Source organism: Serinus canaria, chromosome 2 (genome assembly GCF_022539315.1).
Source record: "Serinus canaria isolate serCan28SL12 chromosome 2, serCan2020, whole genome shotgun sequence".
NCBI classification, from domain to species: domain Eukaryota; kingdom Metazoa; phylum Chordata; class Aves; order Passeriformes; family Fringillidae; genus Serinus; species Serinus canaria.
Window position 1 is genome coordinate 46170837 of NC_066315.1, and position 26555 is coordinate 46197391.

The window sequence follows — 26555 nt, forward strand, 5'->3', positions numbered from 1 at the left end:
GAATGCTGCTTGCAGGATATATACCTTTAATAGATTATCCTGAGTTGGAAGGGATCCATGAAGAGGATCAAAATCCATCTTTTGAAGATGAATAATATTTTCAGAAACAAGTAACTAAAGGATGCAGGTTTTTAATGTATTTTTGAAACTATTTCCTCTACCGTGGCTCTGTATGTGGGTAGTTCAGTCATTCTACTGAGATGTGGGATGCTAATCAGCAAAGTGACTTGGAGACTAAAATGTACAGCAATTCTCTAAAGTGGCGGTTAAAGTTTTGTCAACAGAGTGTGCAGAGAATCAAACTGATATTTGAGGAAACTTGAGTGTATGTAGAGTTATCTGTGTGTGTGCTATGAGAGACAATCTGTGCCTTTGCTTGAAAGACCTCCCTGTAGGAAATAGTGGAAATAACTCCCAATGACAGTGAAATGCCTGGAATGCTTCTCAACTAGAATTAACAAACTGTGTGCAGGAAATTAGGAATATCTGACCTACAAAATTGGTTACTATGTTTTTTAAATTGGTAGATATAAAAAATTCAAAATATTCAATGCTTAGTGCAGCATTAAGTTCCACATGGTCTCTTGGATTCTGTATGTCAGATTTAATGAAATCTAAAAAGAATTCTCATCATGTGGAACTGACTGTTTTCTATATTTTCTTTTGGAGTATTGTGAACACTGGGGGAAAATGCCATTCATAAGCATATGTGTTGCAAAAACATTCATCTTATTTTATCTCATTATCATTTAAGGGGTCATCACTAACTCACGCATATAAATGTGGTATTAAGGGTAGCTAGTATTGTAAAAATTAAAATTTTTAATCTCTTCCAACCTTTTCAGGTGTTTTTAGGAAAGAAAAAAGCTAAGATCTCCTCCTCCTCTCTGCAGTTTTAGGGGTCCTTATGCAGTGTTGTGAGGCATGAGAATACATCTGTACTGAAATACTCAGACACAGTAACATCTTGCTTACAATCTGTTGATCATTTGAATAAAGTTAAGAGAAAGACATTTATTGATAATGAATTGATTGGCTCTGATGAGATGAAATTGTCCTTTGATTCTATTTCTCATACAGGCTTCATGGCTAAGGGTCATCTATGGATATCCCTTGAAAAAGGTGGGAATGCTTTGCTATGAAATAGGTGGGTGAGATTCACAAAAGCAGATTTCATCTAGGGAAGTTTGATTTTCTGTGTAGTCAATGGAGACAAAAAGGTCTTCTGGAGTCAAAGACACTGAAAGTTAGGTTCCTTCTATTGTTAAAAAAAAAAAGATAATGGTCTCTCCGCTCTTTTATAAAGGAAATTAAGAATTGTTTAAAAGTTAAGGGATGTAGCCACCTCATCTTACAATTTGTCTTTGTGGATCTCCCTCTGTTTTAAGCAGCTGGGGTATTGTATTTGCTCCAAAAGAAAGAAAGAGTGCATATCTTCTTGGTTCCTCATAATTTTTTTTGCACTGTGTGGGTAGCAGGTACTTCTTCCTCCAGTTCCTTTAACCATAAGCTCTGCAATGGCATTATATCCTTTGGGAAATTATTTTTGTTTTATATATTCCCCTAGGAATTTTCCATTTCCATTTAGTAAAGAACATTGTGTTTGGTTCATATTCTCATTGCACAGTGGGTTCTCTATAGTAGTTCTTTCCACAGGAATGGTGCTCAATAATTCTCTCCAGTGCCATCATTTAACAAACTGCCAGCTGTGTGCTTCTTTACATGATGAATGGAGCTCAGGAAGTTTGTTCTACACCTTGTGTGAGGTTTTATCTATTTTTATATATTTTCACCATTAACTTTTGACAAGTGGCTTAGCGTCACTTTAGAGAGAATTGCTTATGTAGAACCTGTCAATGCAGTCTGATTTCAGCTGTGTGGACCTGCAGTGTAAGTCTCAAATGCCATCTTTCTTTATGGACTCCTAATCAGATTCCAAGGCATCTGTTGGCAACAATGGAAGCAGGCACTGGAGGTGGTCCTAGAAAAGATATGAATATGGACTATTCATGAATATGAGTGAAAATAGACAAATGTTTTTCCTTAAGTTCCTATCACTTTATCCATGTTGAATTTTGCCCTCATGCATAACAAATACTTCTTTCCCTCCACCCATCCTACCCTGACAGATGCTTAAGGAAGAGAGCATTGCTACTCTTTCAGGGGACGTAACTGTATAACTTAGGTCATGTTTCTGAGCTCCACCAACTGAAAACATCAAAGTGAATTTGTTCTGATATTTGGCCAACTTATTTAGTCATCCCTCTAGACAAAACGTTTATCTGGATTTTTGGTCTGCAGTGTGGCTGGAGTGTACGCTACCCAGATGTGTTTTCCTAACTTTGATGCAATAGAATAAAGGAAACATAAATACCCTTTTGAACACATCTTGTTATGGCCAATAATAGATGAAACTAAGTTAAAACTATTAGATTTGACTGAACTGGGGCATGAACTTCAGCTGTATTACATCAGGGGAACAAGAAAAGTGTTCAAATTAAGTTTGTTTTTTTTTTTTTTTTAAGGAAAATCTATTCTAATCAGAAAGCCTATCTCAGCCAAAATCAGTAAGAGCATTTGTTACTAATTTAGTGGGGTGTGTTTGCATGTGATTATATATTAGTGTTGAAAAGTGAGCTCTTTCCTGTTCTACATAATTGAGTGGATATGCAGTAGAATTATCCTTAAACTTCTGCTCAGACAATGAGGACATTTTTCTAGATTTAAAGCAGAGAAAGTTACAAGGTTAATTATCACATTTCAGACACTGAATTGTACCTGACACTTGCTATCTCTACCCTATGCTTCCTTACCTCTAGCAGCCCCACTGGGAATATAAGTCTTAGCAGGACTTAAAATTTTAAAACTGTACATCTTGTCCCATCTCCTCTATAAACTCAGCTGCTTGTTAGAATAAAGGAGAAGTTGAGAAATCAGATGTTTGCATGGAAGGTTGTTTTAAAAATGCATTAAGGCCTGTACATTTGGTGGTGTCAAAATTTCCCTTCATGGATAAAATTACTTTCTTCTAGGAAGCAATGGTGAACTGTGAAGCTTTTTGAGTGTGACTCCAAAGGCTTTTAAAAAGTGAGAGATTCTTCTCCTTAACTCCCGGTGGCCTGAACTGTTTTGCTTTTCTGTCAGCATGCTATGGTAATAGCTAGTGAGGCTAGTTCAAAAATGGGTAAGTTTGCCATACGGCTCTTTTTTCAATAGAGAATGGTGCTAAACATACTGGGAGGTGTTTCATTATACTGTTTACTAGCTCTTCCATACTTCCATATTTTCATTAATTTTAAGGAGAAAACAACAATGAGGGATATGAGTGGAGCTAGTAGTTGTCCTACTGCAAGTAGATAAAAAGTCATATTTCCAAAAACATGAGTGAGGGACTTTTGCCATTACTGCCAATTGTGAATTGTTTCTTGTGACATAAGTGCATCAATAAATGCTGTATTTTGAAATGAAAATCAGAAAGCCATATAGCTTCAGCTATTTTTAGAAGTGCACCAGGAGAATGGCACAGAATGTTATGCTGAACAGTAAAGTCTTACACCTGTGAGTATGTATGTGCATATATAATGGCACAATTACTTTTTGAAACTATCCCATAGCCTATGGTGAGACATACTTACTTCATTAGAATAATCCTCAGGTAAATGAGTTTTGCACTCTAAAATAATCACTTGTTTTGTGGCGCATCTTATTTTGAATATAAAGTTTTTGACAAGAATATTTTCTTACTTTGATTTGTTTTTTTTTGCCTTTTTTTGTGGGTTTGTGTTTTGTTTGTTTGTTTGTTTTCTTTTAAATTTAAAAAAAAATGGTATTGTTTTTATTTCTGCCTAAGTTCTAAATCTTAGGTTTAACTGGCAGAATGCAGTGCCTGAGTTTACTGTGTAGCTAAGGCAGGTGTGCAGGTAAAGAAAACTGCACCTGGTTGTGTACCTGTAGGCTTTGTGCTTGTGAATTAGCAGGGTATTTCAGGTGGGAATTTTCTTAATTCTTCACTTTGAGAGAAGAGAGTTAGATGGTCCAGTTCCAGGTGTGCAGAAGAATGAGTGTCATTGGCCATTATCTGCAGCACAACTAATTTGGTGACCTAAAAATATATGTTCTTTTCATCAACACCTGAAGATTTGCTCTTGAACACACTGTAATGTTACTTCAGGTATTTTTTGTTATGTTTTTTTTCTGTAGATCAAGGGCTTCAGGCAGGGGTATGATAAGCTCTTTGCTGCTTCATTATTAGGTTAAGACTGCCTGCTGTGTGACTTGGCAGTAGGATATTTTTGGTCTTCCAATACTTGTCTTGCCCCCAGAAAATGAAACTACCCTCCTAAAGATAATCATACCTGTATGGCAGTACCTGTTGACTTAGAAGTTTATTGTCGCATGAAGTAGGATGCAGTTCATAAAGGGTTTTCTGCTGGATATTGTGGTGAAGCAAGCATTAATGTGGTCTGTGCTCTACTTCATCTGTGGAGAAACACAAAAGTTTTCTTTGTCTGAAATTTTTTGTTGTAGCACCTTGAATGAACAATGAATTTTTACTTTCCTAAATGATGCCATGATGTTTTTGAAACATGTTTTTTCCTCCTAGTAAATCCAGTAAGACTAGGACATAAGTCTCTGCTTAATTTTCTTTAAGGTTTATAGATTGTGTTTTTTGACTGAGTTTTACAAAACCTGTATTTCATTGTGATGGTCCTATGTTTGGAAATGGTTATGTTTCTTTCAGTAAAAAAGAACAGAACACATGGAAAACTTGTAATTCAAAGACAAAGTATTCAAGCAAGCAATTCATGTATGATGACCTTTGCACTTTGACTTGGGAAGCTTGTTTTGTTTCCAAATGTACTGTCATGTGTTCTCAAGATTTTATTAGTAACAGAGAAAGTCTATAGGTGTCTCAAAAAAGTAATTTTAATGAGAGAGTTCCTGAAATTAGTGTTATAGTTAAGTCTGAGCTTCTAATTAGCCTGCCATCCATTTTCTTTAATTTCTATGTTTGGAATTTGTTTCCAGAATGTGTAGTTTTAATTTAATCATTCTGAGTCTTACTTTTACTCTTAGACACAATATTAATAAACCACAATGTTTTTTGATCACTTAAAATTACATACTAGCTCCGCCTGAATGGGGAGTTCTGGAAATTTCTTCAGTTAATTCAGTATAAAGCAGAAGTGCCGAAATTGCAAGTGGGATGGTCAGTGGCTTGGAATTCAGGTTAGAACTTCTCTATCTTCAGCTGGCTTGCTGATTTGTTTGATCTTGATGCTTTTATCGTTAAAGGTCTCAGAATAGAATTTGGTGGAATAGCTTTGTGTTCATTTATACAGACGGGAAATATCTATATTACGTATTACTTGGATTTGTTTTTATTGCTCTTTTCAAGATGTATTTGTCAACACATTTTTGTTTTTCACTATCACAATAAGATATAGGTATGAACTGAAGCTGTTCTAGGATGTGTTTTACAGTGTACTTTCTGGGAAGCAATAATTTGTGGATTTATTCTGGATTTCTAAAACTACTCTCATCACGTGATATCTAACATGCTGCAAAGGCTTTTTCTCCCCACTAGGTGCATACGACTGATGACCGTGAAAGTAGTGGTCTTTGACAGGATGAAATCCTGCCTTTACTGAATGGGTGCAGTGCTCCCACTGGGGATATTGAATCCTTAATTTGACTCATAGAGCTTCACTGTACATTAATTTTCACAGAAGTACAATCTGATATGTTTGTCTTGATTTCTTGGCCATCCATAATTTAATTGCTCTGATAGACAATTAAAAATTTTCAGGTTGGGTCTCCTGGTTTTTAAACTGTTTGTTTAGGTCCAAAGCTTATTTAAATGCACAGCTGAAGCATGCAACTTCAACTGTTTAATTTTTTTTCTTTTATTGTAAAGCTTAGTTGTCATTACATAATGCCATGTATTTGGTGACACAGACCAAGCTCTCCACCTCTCTGTCTCCATTTTGCTCATGTTTGGCTGTATTTTATATACATTGCTGCCAATTCAACCACAGCTTCACAATGAAACTCTGTCTTCAACATTCATTGACTATCACAGATTCTGTGACATATCTGTGTGCTATTTAGCACATCCCTTTGCCTAAATAGAACTTTTGTTTTGAAGGGTTAAGTAAAGGATTCATTGTAACTCACTGTGTTCTTGGGTTTTATGTAATTTGTAACAGATGTTGCTTCACTTGGATAAGCTACTAATTTTATAACTCCACTTTTAAATTTGGATTTTATAATGTAGAACTTATTTTTAAATGTATTACAAAGTACCATATATATTTTGGAACATGTTTGTAGCATAATTCCAAGAATTTCCCCCCACCCCCATCTTGGAATTTAATAGTTGTACCAAATAAGAATTTGTTACTTTCACTCACTGTTGCAATTTCTCACAGGCAAAACTTCTTGCAATATTTGCCTGTGTGTAGACCATTGAGGAGGTGTCAGGTATTTAAATAATTATCTTTGTATTGTTAGTACTGAGCATATTAACTCACCTGGTGTCTCAGAATTGGTAAACCCTTAAAAACAAACACAAAAAGCCAATAACATAGGAAGAAAGAGACAAATATAGATAAGTATATTAAACAAGTTAAAATAATCTTAACTGTAATTAATCCTTACTGCAGATGGAACATCAGAGACAAAAGGAATTCCTTATTTCTCTTCCCATGGCTTTACACAAGGAAGGTCAGTTAAGGATGGGCAGCAGTATAAAGCACTAAGATGGTTTAAATATTTAAATAAACAGTAAACTGGTAACAGTGATGGGAACAAGCAGGTTTTGCCACTATATTAGTGTTGCTTAGACAGAAAAAAAATTGAAATTGATTTATGCACATGAGAGCTCCATGTTTAGAATCAAAGGAATATGACTTTCTTACTTTATTTAGAATGTAGTAATTTAAAGTAGAGCTAACCAAGTGGTCTTCATTCTTGGATTTTACTGGAAAGGTTGTTTATATACATAGGACAGACAAAATAGAAAATTCTTATGGAACCGGCTGACATTGATCTATCAGGGTTTTAATTTGGGTTTAAATGTATTGGTAAGTACTGGTAACTATTTATTTGGGTTTAAATGTATTTGTTTAAGTGTATTGGTAAGTACTTGTATCAAGTACTTTTGGATAATGCACTCAGGTGTCTGGGGTTCTAAACCCACTAAATATTTTGCAGTAATTTTCAAAAATAGTTCTATTCAGACTATAGTGGTGTATATAAAAGCTGGAGAGAGACTTCTGAATAAGAAGCCTATTTTCTTATTAAGTATTCTAAAGAGGAAAAATAAAAAAGCTGGAGATATTTTTTCCTTTTGAACTGACCATATTCATACTACTATGCTGCTGTATAGCTGAAATTATATTTACCTTTTCTCCAATGATTTTCTTACTGACATCATTGTCACTAGTTCTTTAAATGAAAGAATTAAAGTAAATGATGCAGCATAATTCTCTGTGGCAATAATCCACTCCCACTTTGGTTTTGTGTAAGACACAGCTTTGATACTTGTGAAGTTGCAAAAGAGGGTTCTGAAAACAGTAAACAGTACATGCATTAAGCTCTTGTAAGTTTTTGAGTTGACTGTCATCAAAATGTGCAGCCTTTGTTATGCTTGTAGACAGTATTGCTTTGTGGTAAAATCCAATTTAGAAAGGTGCAGTAGAGCTGTTAGTGATAATTCTGTCTTGGAAGCAACAGAAGAAAAACAAAACCACACAGCTTCCCTGACAGCCCTCAGTATTTCCTTAATCTAACTCTTGTTTTCAGAGGCACAGAATGCTATAGTAATTACTCGTGTTAATTTCATTCTCATCAAGTGAGGCAGTAGATTTTTAGGAGGTAGCTGTGTGCATCCAGATAAAGGATGGGTCATCATGCTGCAATGTCTTTTGTCTCTGCTATCTTCTCTCATCAAGGCCACGTTGAGCTTCACTTGAAAGTCGAGGATTTGGCGTCTAGTGAATTGATGCTTTGTTGTCATCGTGGTGGTCCTGTGCCACAATTTAAAAAGCTGCAGTCATGGTTAGCACAAGCTGAGACGTTCTCATAAGGGTCAGATAATCGTGGCCTGGGGTACTTAATCCCAACGTGCGCTCTCACGTCGCCAGTGCTGCGCTGTGGGAACGCCACGGTGTTTAGAAGTGCTCCCTTTGACGGGGACATGCTTATTCTTCCTGGTGACGGAGCGCTCGATAAGGATCGCCCTCTGACATGGATATCTCTGCCCACATTCCATAAAGCTTCAGTCACCTGTCAAAAGCTCTGTGCACAATGGCTGTTGAGTGTGATAGTCGGCACAGGCAATCAGGCTGCTAATCACTACTTCTCTATCTTGGATTCTACTTTGAGACTTGCCTGTTTAAAAAGCCAAAAAGTTTACTCCTTGAGTAAGGGTATTAAGAATTTTAAATATTGAGGTAAAAAAAAAAAGGGCTTGTAAGAAAAAACATATTTGATTTCAAATGCTTACACATTGTATGTGAATTAAGATATGTGGTGGAGACTTCTTAAAACCACACACAAAAAATTGTTAGACCTTATTTTAGGTTTGGCAACTGAGTTGTATTTCCTTCTCCAAAATTGGGAAAAGAGTGAGACTAGTAGTAAATGTCCTGTGTCAACAGCAATAAAGAAGCCATAATTAGCATTTCTCAGGTCTCCATTTCTTACTGCTTTATATTCATTAACATCCTGCTTTATGAAGATTTAATTCTGTTTAAAAATAGTTGAAAGGGGTTAGATCAATTAACTGTCTTGCAGTAAATTATTCTGTAAAAACAATTGCCAGAAGAGACCCATCATCCATGTGTTCATTTCATAATAATTAAATTTCGGATGTTACCTTTCATATTGTAACAAAATTTTCATACAAAAGTTGCTCATAAGTGCTGTGGATGGCATGTTAAGAGATTACTTAAATGCCAAAATTCTGTTTCTTCATACTTCATTTCTGCTAAAAATAAAGTTACTTCAAAATTCTGGAAGCTGAACCCACTGTATTAGAACTAGATGACAGTAAGACTAGTTGGCTATTTTTTTACCATTTGTGAATAGCTGTTTTTTTTCCTTCTTCTGTTTAAACAAAAAGAAGAAAACCAAATTATCTGTCACTTTTTCCTGTTCTCCATTTTAGGATATGGCATAAAATCTGGCAGGATTTTCAGTCCCGATGGTGTTAGGGACTCCAAGAAAATATACTACCAACACAGAGGAAGATCCCTGGAACATCAGGCTCATTTCTTGTCCTTTATTTTTTCAAATTTTTCTTCAACTTCCTATCCAGCTAAGAAGAAAGTGTTTTGTGTTTTTGGAATTGTATTTGTATTTTTTTTTTTATATTATTAGAAGAAGCCTGGTAGAGTCATTGTTATGGTCCATTATTGCCTCAAGAAATTTGTCTGCTTGTACAAGAGTGGGCTATGTTGCAAGCCTTTTTCAAGAGGCGAAACTAATTTTGAAGTTATTCCTGGATGTTAAACAATGACCTAAAAATATCTTACATTACCACTAATGATGGAGAATTCTGGTTTTAAAACTTGCATCAGCATTAGTTTAGAGTTTTCACGTGCTTGACGTCTTACAAGACCTACTTAGCAATGAAATAAGCATGGAGAGACATCTTTCTGCTTAAACATTTAGGACTGAAAACATTGAGAAATGGTCTATACTTAGAAATTATTGAAGTCAAATCCTTGTAATAGTGTGGGGGTATGAAGTTCTCGAGACTATTAAAAAAAAATCAGTATTTCAGCTCTATCATTGCAAGTGAGAATATGAACTGTAGTAAAAATGTTAAACATGATCTTTGTTTAGAGAGTAATTACTTATTTTTTTACTGTATGCTTTCATAATAACTTAACTGGCCTTTACTTTTCTGTAGTTACATGTATTGAAACAGAGTAGGGGTCTGTTCAGAAAAAAAATTAAAATAATATAAATCAAAAGCAAGTTTTGATCAGTTATAAAACATATGTTCAATATTGTACTTCCACACTGTTTCAGTATCTCTTAAATATTTCCTGCATCAGATGCTTTCCTTTCATTCATAAATTTTAGAAAGATCATTTGAAAAACTTATTTTTAGTTTTCTTTATTTGAAAGCTTTGTGATATTGAAGGAGGTAAAAGAAAAATGTTAAGTAGGCAATGATAGGTCTTACTTACAAATAAGTAAAAAGATGGACTTTTTACTTAGTAGTTTTCAGTTGGTCTAAAGTCTTTCTATGTAAGCTACATTTGAGACTGTTGGTTGCAATGTATTTTCCTATCTATCCTGTGAAAAAGTGGGACAGAGAGAGGTTTTCTTTTTTTTTTTGTAAGATTTTATGTCTATTTAGAAAGATGATAAAATAGATATTAAACAGATTGCACAGCTACTCTGGGAATTGAAAATAAAATTGGGAAATTATGGAGAAATCATGACTGAGTCTGAAGAGACTAGGATCTCAGATTGCAAAGGGTACAGATCTTTTATTTTCCTCAAATGTTGCAAAATGTAAATAGAGGTGTTCAGTCAAATAGAAAATGATTAAAAATATTAATGCCATGTTGTTAAAACTTACTCATTCCTGAATTCCTCAAGTGTTTGAGTGAAGAGCCCCAGAATACTTCTAAAATTTGTAGCTAGTGTCCTGGGAGGTTTTTAGAGTAATTTTACTCCATGAGAAAAGATTTTTTATTTTTTTTTTCCCTCCTGTCAAGTATTTATTGTGTAACCATGTGTTGTCAAGGAATCTTTGATCTTGAGGCTTTTTAAAAATTACTATGTCTGTGTGTGCCTATGTTATAGTGTGGTAATTAATATTGTATTGTCCTGTGTCCTGGATATTCCAGATCTCAGAAAGCTATATTGGGTCACTTCATCGGTTAACAGAATAATTAGTGCTTAGAAGTGGTTTTTTTCCCCTCCTTGATATTTCTGCAAGCATAGGACTTGTAGGACTTGTATATATGCAGTTATCTGAAGATTTAATTATTATGTTTCAGTAACCTGCAATGCCTAAAGACTGCACTTCTTTAGAAACTTAGGTCTACCACTTTTATAACATTTGCCTAATATTATTGTGCATGAGAACTGTAGAATTTTTTGCCAAAGAAGACCTTTTTATAGTTGTTCTTCTTAAGGGTTTTTATAAAAGAGCTTTTAAAATAGGTTATGGACTTGGTACATCAGGCATTGTTTGGAAGTACTAGGATATTTGTTTTACACCTAGAGCCTGTGAAAAGATGAGAATCTCTCCTTTGTTCATGTTTATAAAATGAGAAGAAAACCTATCCTAAAATGAAGGCTCCATAAGGTAAAAGACCATGTCAGTTACTTCACTTCATGCTGTTTATGTTTCTGAAGTATGTAGAAGAGTGCCAGCTGAAATATAGAGTGAGAAATCACTTGGGAATTTATGAATGACTCCAGGAAGTAGCCTTTGCTGTGTGAGTGGGGTTCAGGTAGTTGTTACACAAAGGTAACTCTCTTTGCTTATATATTCAACAAAATTAATGTTGTCTGAGCATTATCCATGGTAGGGTACAGGTAGCTTGCCAGGAATTCTGAATTGTACTATCCCAGTCAGTGATGACATTGGTGGAAACATACCAGCGAATGAGCACACCTCATCAGCATATTAAATTCATCTTCATTCATTGTTCTTCCCAAATTTTCAGTTGTATATTGGACAGGAAAAGAAATTAGGTATTCGAAGGGCTCTGCTAGACTGAGGAAGATTTTAATGTTGTTGCTTGTGTTAGAAAGATGAAGCTGTACGATGCATAAAATTACTTGTTACAAAGGTCAGAGACAGCTGATGTGGGTTGCTATGTAGTTTGCTGCTTATCAGGTGGCTTTGTCACCCATAACTCTTGGAAAGTGACTGTGATGTGGAGTTTCATCTTTCATAGAATATGAGGTGTGGAAAGCATCAAGGCTTTGGTCAGAGCAAACTGAATGCCAACACAGATGCCTCAGGTGACATGTCAGTGATATCATTACTCTTTCTGACCAAAGTTTGTTATGTTGGTTTTCACTGCTTGGGATTAATTTCTTGGTTCTCCTTCACGTGGTTTGCTGGGGTTTTTTTGTTTGTCTATTTTGTTACTTGGCTCTGGTTTATTTAGTGTTTGGACTCATGGGTGTCCTGTGGGTTTTCTGCTTTATTTGGAAAGATTACATTTTAAAATCTAAAACAAAAGCTATCAACACATTTTGTTTGAAATGTTTCATATTTATAGTTCCCTAAAATTCTGTTTTCTTTATCTTCCCAGTCACATGGGAGCTTGGAGGGAACACACATACATCTCTAATGCCAGCATTGCAGATTAAAAATAGTTTTCTTCCACCAAATGCTAACAGCTGGTTGGCTCTCTTTCCCTGCTGAAGATGCATCATATAGTATTTTCGTTTTCCTGCTGTTGCCAAAATGTTAATGGATCAGGCTCTGCAAGTTGTACTTAGTAACTTCTGCTGTAATACTAATTACACTTAACTGCATTTCTATGAGGCTTTTCACAACTCCAGTCAAGCACCTATTACCCTGTCTTGCAAATAAATAAACAGAAAGTGGTTGAGAGAGGTGCTTTGTGTTGATTTAAATAACAATCAGATAATCAATGCTTCTGTAAACCAAGAGTTGTTTGGCTAGCATGGAGATGTAATGGAACTCCTGAGAACAGGTCTTTTAAATTGTGCTCCCCCGGATGAATCCCTAACCTTTATATCTTTCCTTTACTCGAAGTACTCCAGTGCAAATACTGTGGAAAGTCTCTTGTCTTACTGAAGTTACAGCAATTGATATTGGAATGATTTCTGAACCGAGTATCATATGATAGGTTTTCTGGTTTTCCCCATCTTGAAATACTCAGCAAAACTCTTACTGTATTAGAAGAAGTGAATCTGTTACTTTTATTTTATTTTGAAAATTGTTTCATAATGTCTGGCACTTAAAGTGATATTGCCTTCATATACATTATCTGTAATGTTTACATTTTGGCATAAATGCTGAAGAAACTAGGGCAAAACATGAAGAGACATGAGAGTCAATAAAATAACAGATGGCAGCTGTGTTACAATGGAAATAATTATATGCTGCCTTTTTAATAGCATAAAATCAATGTGTTGTTTTTGATTAATACAGCAGGTTTACTGGTCATATGGAGATTAGTGTGTGATATAAACCTGAAAATTAGTTTGTTGTCACGTATTGTGTGATATGATGGGGATTAATTTCAGGAATGCCTTAAAAATATGCTCTAAACAAAATCATTTCTACACTGACTGTACTAGATGGATTAATCCTGTTGCCATATGCACTTGAAATTGCCTTGGGTATGCAAAAGAAAAATCTAGATAAATGATAAGTCATTTAATACTCTGTGGTTTGTGTTTATGGAAAACAGCATTCCTCAGGATCTTCTAAAGGAAAACAAGAGTGTGCCAAAGGTAATTTCAGTTTTGAGTGTTCACGGATGGTAAAATTATATTTAACAGATGTTTGTAATTTTTGCAGGTAATCGCTCTAGCAGATGCAGCAGAAGAAAATCAAGCCAACATGTTCCAGGCATTTGCAAAGTTGAAAAGTGCCACCCATCTGGTGATTATGCTGATTAGTTTGTGGCAGAAGCTCAGCACTGATCAAATTGCTATTTTGGAAGCTACGTTTTTGCCATTAGCAGAAGATACGCAAGAGCTGGTAAGAATCTGTAAGAGCTGCTTAAAAAAATGCTCATTCACAGAGCTCTAAGCCCTTAAATTTCCTTATTTCTCCCTGTACTTTGCTGAAGACTGTCCTTTGAAGTACTTTAAGTAGCCTTACTAAGTAGGTGTTCAATGCAGACTGTGCTGATTTCACAGCAAAGTGGAAAAGTAGGAGTAGATTATAGAATGTTTCAAGAGAGGACATGGGTGGTACCAGTTAAATTCTGCTTAACCTTTCCTTACCAAGCCAAGTAGGAATGTCTCATAAATTTAGCTGATTTTTACCTTCTGTCCTGTGATTAGGATAAATAGAATAAGACCCCCAGGTTTTGAAGACTCATATAAATGTTCTATAACATACATGTCCAGATTCCAATAGATATATAAAAGATACACACAGCAAATACAGCGTACATTTAAGTTTATTAATAACTTGCCATACTTTGTCCTCAGTGTATTTACATTGGTTTATTTAAGGGATGAAAGTTATCTAAGCAAAATACTGTGAATAGACAATTTCCTTGTACTCCAAACCATGCTCTATATAGTTTTGCATTCTGTAGATGTCTTACTAATTCTGTTTTGATTTAATGAGTGTGACCAGGTGAGATTGTGTATAAAATCTGGAGATTGGTCTGTGAAGACAAGTAATGCTGTTTATATCCACACCTAAGATCCATAGCTAAACACTGCTTTAGCTGAATTAAAGAATGTTCTCAACTTAATTAAGAGTTGATCCCTAGTTAGTTTCAACAATTATCTTAAGTACACATTTTAATCTTCATGCTCTGCACAGGGTTTCTGCAATGTACAGTGACTCCAGATTTTGGTGCATACGTGGAATATTTAGAATGGTTTGTGGTCTTTTAGAAAGCTGATGCTGGGTTCCAAGTAAATCTAGGATCTTCTGCCATTTCCACATGGGGGGCAAAAAGTGTTTTGGCATTTTACATGGTATTGACTCATAGCAGACAAAACTAAACAATTTTGTTGAGATTTGTTTTGGATTTAGTCCTCATTTAAACTTCGAAAATCAGGCTTTGAAACTGAGGAACATGCATTACCATGAGCTGAATTCAAAGAAAGTTCCTGTGAATCTCCTAAAAGCCCAAACAAACATTTTTTTACATGAATAATTTTTATTTTGCCATCAAAAATTGGGTTGCTTTGCTGCATGTTTTGATTAAATATGGTACAATTTGCTATGTCCTGTAATGCAGGATTTTGCTTCAGCCTATATCTCAGTGGTTAACAATGTTCTATGTTGAAGCTGCAAGACTTCACATAAGCATTGTAAGGATGTATATCCTGCAGAGCAGTCAGGATGAAAAATGTAAAACAACAACTAGAGGTGGAAATAGAAACAAACCCTTTACAAAATACTGAATTACATGCCATATTGAAGTTGTTATGGTACCACAGAAATCTGAATGTAATTTAAGAAGCTTAGGCAGGGAATGGGGAAATCTTCTGACGTACCAATGATATTTACAGACAGAAGCTTCTAGCTAGTGTTCAGGTTTCCTTGTAAGCAGTGAAGTAGAACACTGGTAAAAAAAAATACTCTGAAGAATTTTTATTTACTCTTCAAACAATTCTGCACAATGGTTTGTTGTATTTTTATTTGGAGGGAATGTGTTAGAAGACAGTTTGGATGCAGTCTACATATCCAGAATGTTTTCTGCCTTGTGAGCGTTAAACTATGGAAGTGTTTTCTTAAAAAAGGGAAATGTTTGGAATACACTGTTAACATAAAAAGTAATGCCTCTTTTACAATAACATCAACATTATTCTCATACATGCCATTTCGTCTAGAACAGATTGTATCTTGTTTTCTAGACCTGGCAATCACTTCAGTTAGATATTTAGCAAATGTGAAAGTGGCGTTCTCTGTTCTCATTGTGTCACCATATTTCTCAGACTGCTCAACTGCAAACTTTTGTCTAAGAACATATAAAATTTTGGTTTTCTTGACTACAAAAATATAGTGGAAGAAATACTGCAAACTTGTATATTTTATGTCAATAACAGATATTTGGCATCATGTTTTGTTTCTGGCAGTAAATTTCTAACTAACACCTAGATAGCGCTGCTTTGATAAAACTGACTAAAAGGGTTGTACAGTGCTGGAAATACAAGGACATTCCTTTTTTTCAGTGATTCTTTCATGAATGCTGCACAGTTGTAGAAGTATAACATCAGAAATATAACAAGATCTTTCTTGGGATAAATGAGCTAATTCTTCTGATAATGAAGCCACTAAAAATTGATGCCAAAACTGAAGAAAAGTAGTTGGAGGGAAGTTAGGTGCAGTTTTGCCCAATGTACTTTGTTACTGTGGGACTAAAATAAAATCCATAGTTAGTATATAGAAGTATATATTAATACTATTTCAGAGCATAGTGTTACAGCTGTGTGCAAACTATACTTTCACATGTATACAGGTTTTGAGTTCTGTATTTTTATATCTGTTGAAATACATGGTAGAAAAACACTTTAGGGTGCTTTTGGAGACAAAAGAATCCATGATTTGTTAGTAATGTTAAAAAGTACTAGAGATTTTGTTACATGATTCATTTTTTTTTCAGGAGAGTTGGTCACTGTTCTGCTAGACTAACATATTTGTTATTAGCTTGTAACAGGGACTGACAGCAATTTGATGTACTATAAAGTCTGAAACAAAAAAAAACCAACAACAACCAAAAAAAAAAAAAAAACCACCCAAAAAAACCCAAAACAAAACAAAAAAAAAACCAAACAAACAAACAAACAAAAAAAACCCCCTCACATTTCTAAGGGATGTTTTTCAATGATTATCCTTTACTAAGCTGAATTTTCTGGATAGAAAAAGAATTGAAAAATGCTGAGTTTGTGATAAAGTATATGTTTACAATAGGAAATCCGTTTGGGAGAGGAGGGAATTTGTCCAGGCTAATTTAAAGGGTTCAAAGGGTTCATGCTACACGGGGTATTTTTGATATAATGGTTGGATGGTGTCTGGATTGACTGATGGCTCATATGTCTGATCATTAAGGTATTAATGCTTTCTTTGTTTAACACATTACAAAGGGAGAATATGTCTGTCAATACAAACATTCTGACTTTAAGACTGATGGAGGGCCCTTGGCAATACAGCCATCAACAGCAACTTTACTGAAGAGTAAATATTTTCATAGTTCTCCTGATGTTACCAAATAATTACATACAAGTGCTTCATTGCTCACAATCATTCTTTGCTTGTTGTAGTCGCATTTGTGTTACTATAGTTAACAATAACAGCCATAAACCAGTGTTGAGGAAGTACATTTCCATCTCTCTTTATTTATGTTTGGAGTCATACCAACCAAGTAAATGTCTGTATTAGATCTTAGGATTTTATTGAAGGTGTAATTTGAAAGAAAAATATGCCTTAGGGTGAAATGCATATTTTAATTGACTCTATGATTTACAGTAATTAACTAACATTAGGGACTATAAATTTACCACTTTACAGTGTTGATTAATTTGCACTGAAAAATGTACTTTAAAGCAATGATGAAAAAGAAATGGTGTCAGAAAACACTCCTGAAATGCCTGTAAAAGTCACAGGAGTTGCTATCAAAAGTGTCTCTGCTTACTGTAAGAAGATTATCTGAATGTAAGTCACATTCAGAGAAAGAAAAGATCATTTGGGAAAGACTAGATAGCCTGCTAGGTTTTATGCATGATAGCACATGGGTTTTATTCTACAGTTCTCCAGTAATGTAAAAAATACCATTTTGTGGAAAGAATCCTTTACTGAGATTTAACTCTCAAAATCAAAGGCAACGTTATTTCTGTAATTCCAGCAGGATTAATTCTGTCATGACTGATATTAGAAAAAATTTTCTTTGAATTTTCCGTTGCTGTCCAGTACTTTCAAAGCTTTGAGCTAATAATTGTATGTTTGGCAAGAGTAATGTTTATGAACTCTAATTTTTAGAATTTATTGGAAATTGTCACTTTAATTCTTGCAATTAATCCAACCTAGCTCTTGATTGCCATACAAATAATCTGGAATTAGTTTTTTGTGCCTTATATTTTCTATATTCCATTTGTCATTGTAACCACTTCTTAAATGCAAAGTTCCAACTGTGTACCAAAATGAAATATTTAAAAATATGCTGAAATATTTAATGTTTTCTTGTTTGCCACAGGCTAGTGCAAATTATCTTTTAGTTAAATTTTCTTAAATGTAACAAAAAACCTCACCCCAAACCCAACAAACCAACAAAATCCTACAAAATCACCACAAGGCAGTGGGCTGTGATGACGGATAACTTGAAGCCAGGTTTCTATATGGTTGTATTCTTTTTTTTTGTGAACAGACAAGTTTACAGCAGATACATTATGTTTATTGCCCTCCTTTTTTTTAGAAACAAGGTGGATAATACATCTGCAGATAAATTTTTTTAGAAAGAAAAACACATGAAATTTGTTGCCTTTTATCTAGCTTGGAAAATTACATTAAATTACATTCAGTAACATTGTTTTAATGATAAAAACTTATAGATAAGTCTTCCTCCTATTGGAATCAATACCATGCAACAGAACCATTTAGAAAGACTCTTCTGGTACAGTGAACCATCTAAGTCTAAAAGAAATGGGGGCAAAAAGCTAGTAAACTTTAATCCCTAATCACTTAAATAAAAGGAAGATGCTTTCAGCTTTTCCCAATAAACCCCATAATTTTTCAGTAAAAAAGATCAGTCTCAGCCTGAAGTTTAGTTTGGTTCAGGGTGACATATTTTTGTCAAGCGAGTGGAAGGTGGTGAAGAAATGAGATTCCCTACCCAAGGAAGAGTAGCCAAGTCCTGTATTAGGGAGAAAGGTTAAAAATGGAGTAGTGGTGCCTGGTTCCTGTCGATGTCTTTTGCTCATGCATGTGTATGTGACCCAGCTGGACAATAAGAGAAGTCAGAGACCATGGTTCAAGTACCTCAAACGTTCTTTTATAGTATGCTTTGATATGAAAATCAGTGCTCTGCCTGCTAGCCTGCTTTCAAGAGGACCAGAGTATACCAGAGATAACTAGAATCATAGAAACTTTAAGGTTGGAAAAGACTTGCAAGGTCCTGGAGTCCAACCTTTGTCACATCCACTCATTTCCTGAGCACCTCCAGGGATGGTGACTCCACCACCTCTCTGGGCAGCCCATTCTGGTGTCCAGCCTTAGCTTCCTCTCACGCAGCTTGACATGTTGCTGTCTTGTCCTGTTGCTGGTTTTGCAGGAGGAGGCCACCTCCCACCTGGCTACAATCTTCTTTCAGGGAGGTGAAGTGTGTGGTAAGGTCTCCCCTGAACCTCTTTTTCTCCAGGCTGAACAACCACAGCTCTCTCAGTTGCTCTTAATATGAGTAGGTGGAGAGAAGGACCTGCGGTTGTAAAGCCACTAAGGTACTGCAACTGTTTAAGGATAACTTTTGTTATCCTTAAAAAGCAGAGTTTCAAACTCATTGATTATTTGATGATGTTGGAATGTCTAAACACAAAACATCAAATGTTAAGTAACTTGGACATAAGAGGGAATTTGAAGACCAAAGAGGTGGTCTTACCACTACTGCCAGCACTATCACAGTTCCTTAAAGTGTCTGGTAATAACTGTCTTCATGCAGTTAATTTTATTCACTGAGAAGACAGTGGGTTATGGCAGCAACAGCAAGTTGAAGACAAATTGCACCACTACTTAGTGATCTTTGTTTGTAGCTAAATAGAAAAGTGCCAATATTCTCTTGGTCTGAGAAAGAAAGGCTTAATGTGGTCTATCGGAAGCTTTTATGGATTACCAAAAATTTATAATATATGTTTATCTGATGCTTTCCACTTCAAAAGATTATCAAAAGAAGCTATGCCCAATTGTATTTTCATTTTTTTTATCATTTGCTCTTTTTCTGGTGTTTAATAAGAAGGGGCAGTAGGATTCTATTTTTTTAACAGGCTTGCTTCTGGTGGTTGACAAAAGTAATGGTTTTCAAAAAATAAAGCTTTCTCTATTTCTTCCAGATGGCATAATATTGATTTAAACAAAATTGTGCAGAAATAGGTTTGGTATGTATTATGAATTGTCAAAGTTCAAAGGACAGAAAGAATTGTGTTCTTGTATTGTTTAGTTGTATTCCCTGAAAATTTTGTCAAGGTCAGAACAAGCATTCAGCCTTGGTGAAAAGCTTATGCTAATGGAGAATCTGACATATCTATTGGTCACATGTATTTTAATTAAAAAGTTTTGGGAATTAATATTAACTTGAACTTTGATTTTTTTTCTGCTGGTATTGGAGATCCTGAAGTTAATCTTCAGTGCACTGTCTCTGTTGTAAGCAGAGACCTACTTAGCAATCTTATTTCTTGGTGTAAATTAGTCAAGGCAGAACTATGTTCTGCTTTGATTAGTTTGCTTCCAGCATATATCACCACCTTTTAAAGTAATTTGGGTACCCTGTGAAGTATTGCAGTTGTAAGAGATGTACTCTTTGTTTGATAAAGTAAATAAGCTTCTGTTATCAGATATCTTTCTGTATGTAATATTGTGATGGGGACCTCTAAACTTTCTCTTTGTTAGGGTCATCTGACTAGTTCACCTTAGGTACAAAGAGCCATTTTAGGGTAGTAGTAATTACTGAGTATGTAGTGCATACCAGGGGTTCAGATCAGTTGTCATCTAAACTGCTTAATGACAAGAGTGATGCATTACAGTGATTACAGAAATGTTGTTCAGCAAAGGGTCTTAACACTCAATATATATAATCAATGGCTCTTTCTTTTGCTTTTCTTTTTTCTTTTAAAGAAGTTTATTGTCAGTGAAGAATTCCCTTGATATTGTGTCCTAATTGAAAGATCCTCAGACTATTGCTATGCAGCCTTCCAGTAAAAGGGTTTACAAGTAGGATAGAAAGGGATTTTTCACAAGGGCATGTAGTGTTAGGTCAAGGGGGAATGGCCTTAAATTGGAGGATGGTAGGTTTAGATTAGATAATAGGAAAAAATTGTTTGCTAGAAGGGTGGTGATGCACTGGAACAGATTGTGTACCCCCATCCATGGAGGTCTTCAAGGCCAGCTTGGATGGGGCTTTGAGCAACCTGGTCTAGTGGAGGGTGTCCCTGCCTATGAAACTGGAGGATCCCGAAAGTCCCTTCCAACCTGAACCATTCTATCATTCTGTGTATTCACCAATACTGTACTAATATATTAGAAATGTAATGGGATTTATGATTGGTTGTAAAATTCTGATGGAATTGCTTATATACTGAAAAAACAAATCAGTATCCTCATCATTGGAGTATGATCTTTACGTTTTCTAATAGGACAGGGTTTATAGAATTAAAAATTGCATATTGTTGGTTTTACTTTCTGATTGTCTGGAATCAGCTCAAAACTATGATACTTTTATTATAAATACTGTAGTGCTGTGTTAGTAGCATTTTATCTTACCATACCTCTCAATAATTTTGTGAAGCTCTCTGTTTATATTGAGCGTGTGGCAATGGTATGCAGCTAAATTCATCATTTCCCTTTGATCTCATGGTCAGAAATGTTTCTGAGAGGGTGTATGAAGATCAAATCACCAAGTTAGTCTTTGTTTTTTGGGGGAAGTGGAGGAAGCCGTTTGTGGTGAGACTGCTTTTGGTTCTGAAGTTGTTGATGGTTGTTCTTGGTTCTAAGTTGCAATCATGTAGCATTTTTTGGTCATTGCTAGATAACTATAGCTATTGTTGACATGGGGTGTGAGCAATCTGTCTACTGGAATTTACAAAGATATATCACACAGATAGAGATAGGTAGATAGGGATATCATAAAGAAGACAACATGTGAATTTTTCATCTTATTACAAGATCCAGAAAAAAACTCACTTTTTTTTTTAACCATGATTTTAGAGTAGTCATTTTTTCAGTCATTTTTTTCATTTTTCATTTTCTTTTAGTCAATGGCAAGGTGCTTTTCTTAATTCCTAGATTAAGAATGATATACCAGTATTCCCTTACATTTGCAGAGGTAGTGAGAGACTTACATTAAAATAGGCCAGATTAAAAGAACATAAAGATTGCATAATTTATGTCCTTCATCATCTCATGGCTTTTTCAATGAAGTAAGTTAAAGTTTAATAAAGCAAAAATATGGTTTAAATACCTCAGAAATAAAACGGCTTATAAATCAAATCTGTACAAACATTGGAGGAGTTAATGAACTTTGCTTAAGATACTGTTGTAGGGAAAAAAAACCCCTGGCATAAATTTGAAAGTTGTCTTTCAAATGCAAGTCAGTTTACTGTTATCCTCTTTGTCCTCACCTGTGCATTTTGGGAGAATAGAAATTCCACAATTTGAAGCAACACAACTGAGTTTAAAGATAGTGGTGTGTAGATCAAAAGTAATGTGAGAATTTAAATAGGAAACAAACTTTATAACAAGTTGTTTTTTTTTTCCAAATCTAATATATTTTAGTGTGTGTGCTTCCATATTTCACAGGTTTTGGAAACATAATCTCATTTGTCACTATTTCATAGCATATTGTATTGGTTATCTAATAAGAGATATAGTGAAAGATGAAAAGTTTGTCTCCAAGAATATCAGTGATATAAAGATGGAGTATGAGCTGAGATGCAATGAGAAGTTTCAATAACCTTGTTTGAGCATATGTTTTGTCTACTTTTTTCCTCCAAGCTGATTGTAACAAGGTTTGATTCCTTTTCCCCATGTTTAAAGTTATCTTGCTGATCCTAATTGTAAAATTAATGTATGGCAGACCTATTGCTGGATGTGTAGCACTTTTTAACAAGATGCACAACTCTCGGTATGTTTTCTTGCCTGTAGACAGCTTTGACAACCTCTACAAGACCCACAGCACCTCAGTTTTCCTAAGTAACTGGTGAAAAGTTATTGAGGGAAAGAAAAATGAAGTGTTAGATGATTTCAGTGCTAAAAATCAAAACAACAGACTTCTGAAGCTGGCAACAAAAGAAGTCATGCCATTCCATTCATGTAGTGCTTGCAAGAGGTTCTTTCATCAGTTCTAAGAAGGGGCCAGTGGTCATAAGAAGTCAAGGTAGAAAGAAAATTAGGATGAAAAAAATTTCTCAAAAATTCAGGACTGGGGAATAGTCTCTACAAAAAATTATGAAGTGTATGAACTTCCAGTATTCCAGATAGGATGCATTAATATAGCAACAAATAAGCATTACTAGATGAATAACTGTAGAATTAGATAGTTAAAATTTATCTTTTGAAAAAATATGCCCTTTTCCTTGTCTCTTACCCATTCTTAAAAGACCATGGTTATCCAGGAAAAAACCCCAACAAACGAGATGTCAGGAAGCACTCTGTATTGCTCCAATTTTGAGATATGAGACAATTTGAAAGAACAGTTGAGTAACACAGACTCATTACTTGTCAAGAAGAAATCTACTAATTTTAACCTAATTTTAACCTTAAAATCTAATTTTAACCTAATTTTGAAAGTCTTTCTGTGTTAATGAAGAACATCCAATGCAAAAGGATGCAGCCCATATGGAAATTTGGCTGCAGTATACAGAGGTTAAATTTTAATGGGGGAGCTAATGGAAACATCATCTATATTCATCCTGGTATATAATTTTTTTGTCAAGCATGCACTTTCTTGAGTGTAAATTACTAATCTCAAAAGCATCTAAGAGTTAAGCAGTATTAGAAATATTATGGCTATGATCCCCACTCAGAGGTTTGCTTTCTTACGAGTTTTGCTTTCTTACACACTCTTTAATCATGTTACCAGTTTTTTCATTAATACAGAAAACCCTACGACTGCTGATAACCGCAGCTTGTTTCTGTGAGCAGGATTTTGCTCAGAATTTGATTTGAAAAATAAATTAAAATCTTAAAAGATAGAGGTCATCTTCCTCATGCATGCAGCTTTCAGAATCTTTTAGTAATGCTCACTTTGCTAGATTTCTAAAACACCCACTGCTTTGAATATTGCTAGTCTACAGTTTGATTTTTCCATTAGATTAGTTTAGGAGCACCGTTCCTAAAAGAGAAAATACTGCCTATTCTATAAGATAATTTTAAGAACACTATTTTGATTACTAAGCCATATTAATTTTTAACTTTCTTTCCATATCTGAAGACAATATAGAAGGAGAGTTTGGTAAGCTTTGTTTTAAAGTTAAGTGTTCATAGAATAGAATCCTCCAAAAGCTATATTTATATTTAATGCAGAAGCATTTGGTCATTTGTGAACTGAACTACAGAGGACAAAAATACCAGAGAAACTTTTAAATGACAAGTGTACTTTCCAGGAAAAAAATCTGTCATAGAGATTTTTCTCAGGTGAAGTTGCCATAGTCTATCAATATATGTTTACCAAGTAGGACTCAAAATGAAAAGTTCTTGTAGAGAGTAGTTTATGCTGCGGGAGAGTTCCTATTAAATAAATATTTCTACATTGAACAGATAAAGTTGCTGTTTCTGTTCTGACTGGCAATTACAGTGCAGCTGTGCAGGAATTACGAGTGTGTCTGTGACAGGCTTTTAAATTAACCCACTTTATTCACAATGGATTTTTGCTAAATCTGATTTTTGCAGTCTATTAACCTCAAAACGTGAGAGACTAATATTTGAATTATACGTTCTTAAGTAGCTGGAAAATAGTTGCTGGCATAAATACTTAATATTAAATAACTCTGCACAGATCTGTTTTGCTGGTCTGTACTCAGACCAGTTTGATAAATATTGTAAACAGATCTCGTACAGTTTACTGTACAATCTTGATTCCTTTCTGTTGTCTTTTATTTGTTGTTCTTCACAGACTTTTTAGGCTTTTACCTTATATATCTGTTGTGCTAGGATCCCTACAGAGCTTGATTGCTCATATTGTGATCAGAGTTATCAAGATGTTACCGTGTACTTCTCCGGGATTTGCATTTTCTATTGTCCCTTGTTTGGCTTTTATTTCTTATGTTTCAAGTAAATTGTAATTTGTTTGGAGTAGGCAAATTTTCTAAGTCCAAACCTTTTATAAGATTTAAATGTCCATAAAGCTCTTCAGAGTAGGTTGATGTAGATACACAGTTTGTGGTAATTGGGAGTGGTGCTGTGGCCAAGCCTCATCCCCAGTGGGCTACAGCTGTGTAGGTCAGGTAAACAGCATTGAAAGCAATGAGCCATGGAGTGCCCAGGTGCACTGACCAATCACCAAAGGGTACAGAGGGCACACAGGTGCAATGGATGAACAATGAGGGGTATAAAAGGTTCTGACGAGGAACAAGAAGGGCAGATGCGTGCAGCCTTCTGAAGTGATATGGTCTTACTCTGCATGGGCAAATGCTTGCAGCCTTCTGATGTGGTAGGGTGTTACTCTGTTTGAGTGACTGCTTAAAGCCTTCTGGAATTGAATGGTGATACTCTGTGTATTGTGGCCATCTCAACTGTGACATATGCTGTGGCATATGCTGCGACAGGTTGACTTCAGAGTACCATCTCACAAGTAAGAATGGTTTCCATAATTTAAAGTGAAATTGATTCATCTATGGTTTTGAACTATTTTTCTAGAGCTGCATATCATACTATTTTTCTTCCCTTTTTTTATCATTCTGTCTCTTACTTTGTATGGGATGTTCAAGTATATCCTCACTTTGATGTTGTTTTCGTCAGTCTGTGAATTCCTATTAGAACTGAATTTCTTTAAATGGCAGTAGGAGTCAAAATCAAATCAGTTAATATTATGAGTATTATGCATCATAAATGATTTAAAAAAAGATATTACTAGGGAGAGCAGGTTTAATGTAAGAACTTCAACTGTGATTTTTCTGTTGTGTGCTCAATACAAATGTCCTTCTTAGACACTTTATAGATTTGGAATGTATTTAAGCTTGAGTCATTTGTCTGGATTTTCATCAGATTTGAATTCCATTAGTCTGTAGGATTTTGCCAGTTCCCTGTTTTTTAGTTTATCCTGGTGTTAGTTTTTGTTATTTGTATGTGTGGAGGTGCTTTTGCTTTGGTTTTTCTGTTTTTTTTTTTGTTTTTTTTTTTAATGCAAAAGTGAATTGTAGAAAATGCCACATAATCTGTGACTGGTGATTCTAATGTATTATGCTAACCAAAACTGGCTTTATATTGTTAAAAAGATAGTTCTTCAACAGAGAAAATTTTTTTTCTTAGAAAACCTTTTCTTAAAAAATATATTGTGTCTTGGCACTGTTCAGATGTAATACGTTAAGACTTTGGTGCTATTTTGGTGCATTTTTTTCTGAGTGCTTAATAAATGTCGAGTCTATTGGTTTGTCTTTTTCTTTTCTTTTATCCTGATTCTTTTCAAAAGGTGTCCTGAAGGCTTTATCAATTCTTTTTTAGCCATAATTTTTCAGGGACACTAACAAGGAAGGTTTGTCATTTCCTTTTCTGACAGCACAGGCAGATGCTGCATGCCTAGTTTGTGGTTTCTGTGGCTTTTATCGCCTCTTTGAGACAAATAAGTTAGAAATATAGAATATGCTTGAAGAATATGAGTTAGGAAGACTGATACCACAGTAAATTCCTGGCCAAATTTGCTGATGGTCAGTGCCTGTGTTCAATACTACCAGGTCAGTAGCCATGGATTAGTGGATTACTGGTTTGTATATGTAAGAATAAGATAATTTTTTTTTAAATGATGTAAAAACAGAGTGCTAAGAGGCTGGTATTTCTTGTACATTAGCATAAACAATGCTTTCAGATACAGAAACCTCTGATGGTTGAGATAAGCATTAATGCCAAGGTCATAATTAATATTGTGAACTTCCAAGTATTCTAGCATTTTTGAAAGCCGATGAAATCACTGTTGTGTCTAAAATAAAGAAAT

At 34.9% G+C, this 26555-nt stretch overlaps 1 protein-coding gene across 1 annotated transcript in view; it reads left to right on the forward strand.

Moving 5' to 3' along the window:
- The window catches only part of BBS9 (Bardet-Biedl syndrome 9), a 287596-nt gene that overhangs the window by 113209 nt on the left and 147832 nt on the right, over positions 1–26555 (forward strand). Inside the window, exon 20 of the mRNA XM_009095997.4 lies at positions 13538–13720. Within this exon, the coding sequence (XP_009094245.1) occupies positions 13538–13720 (183 nt within the window). The remainder of the gene's footprint in view (positions 1–13537; positions 13721–26555) is intronic.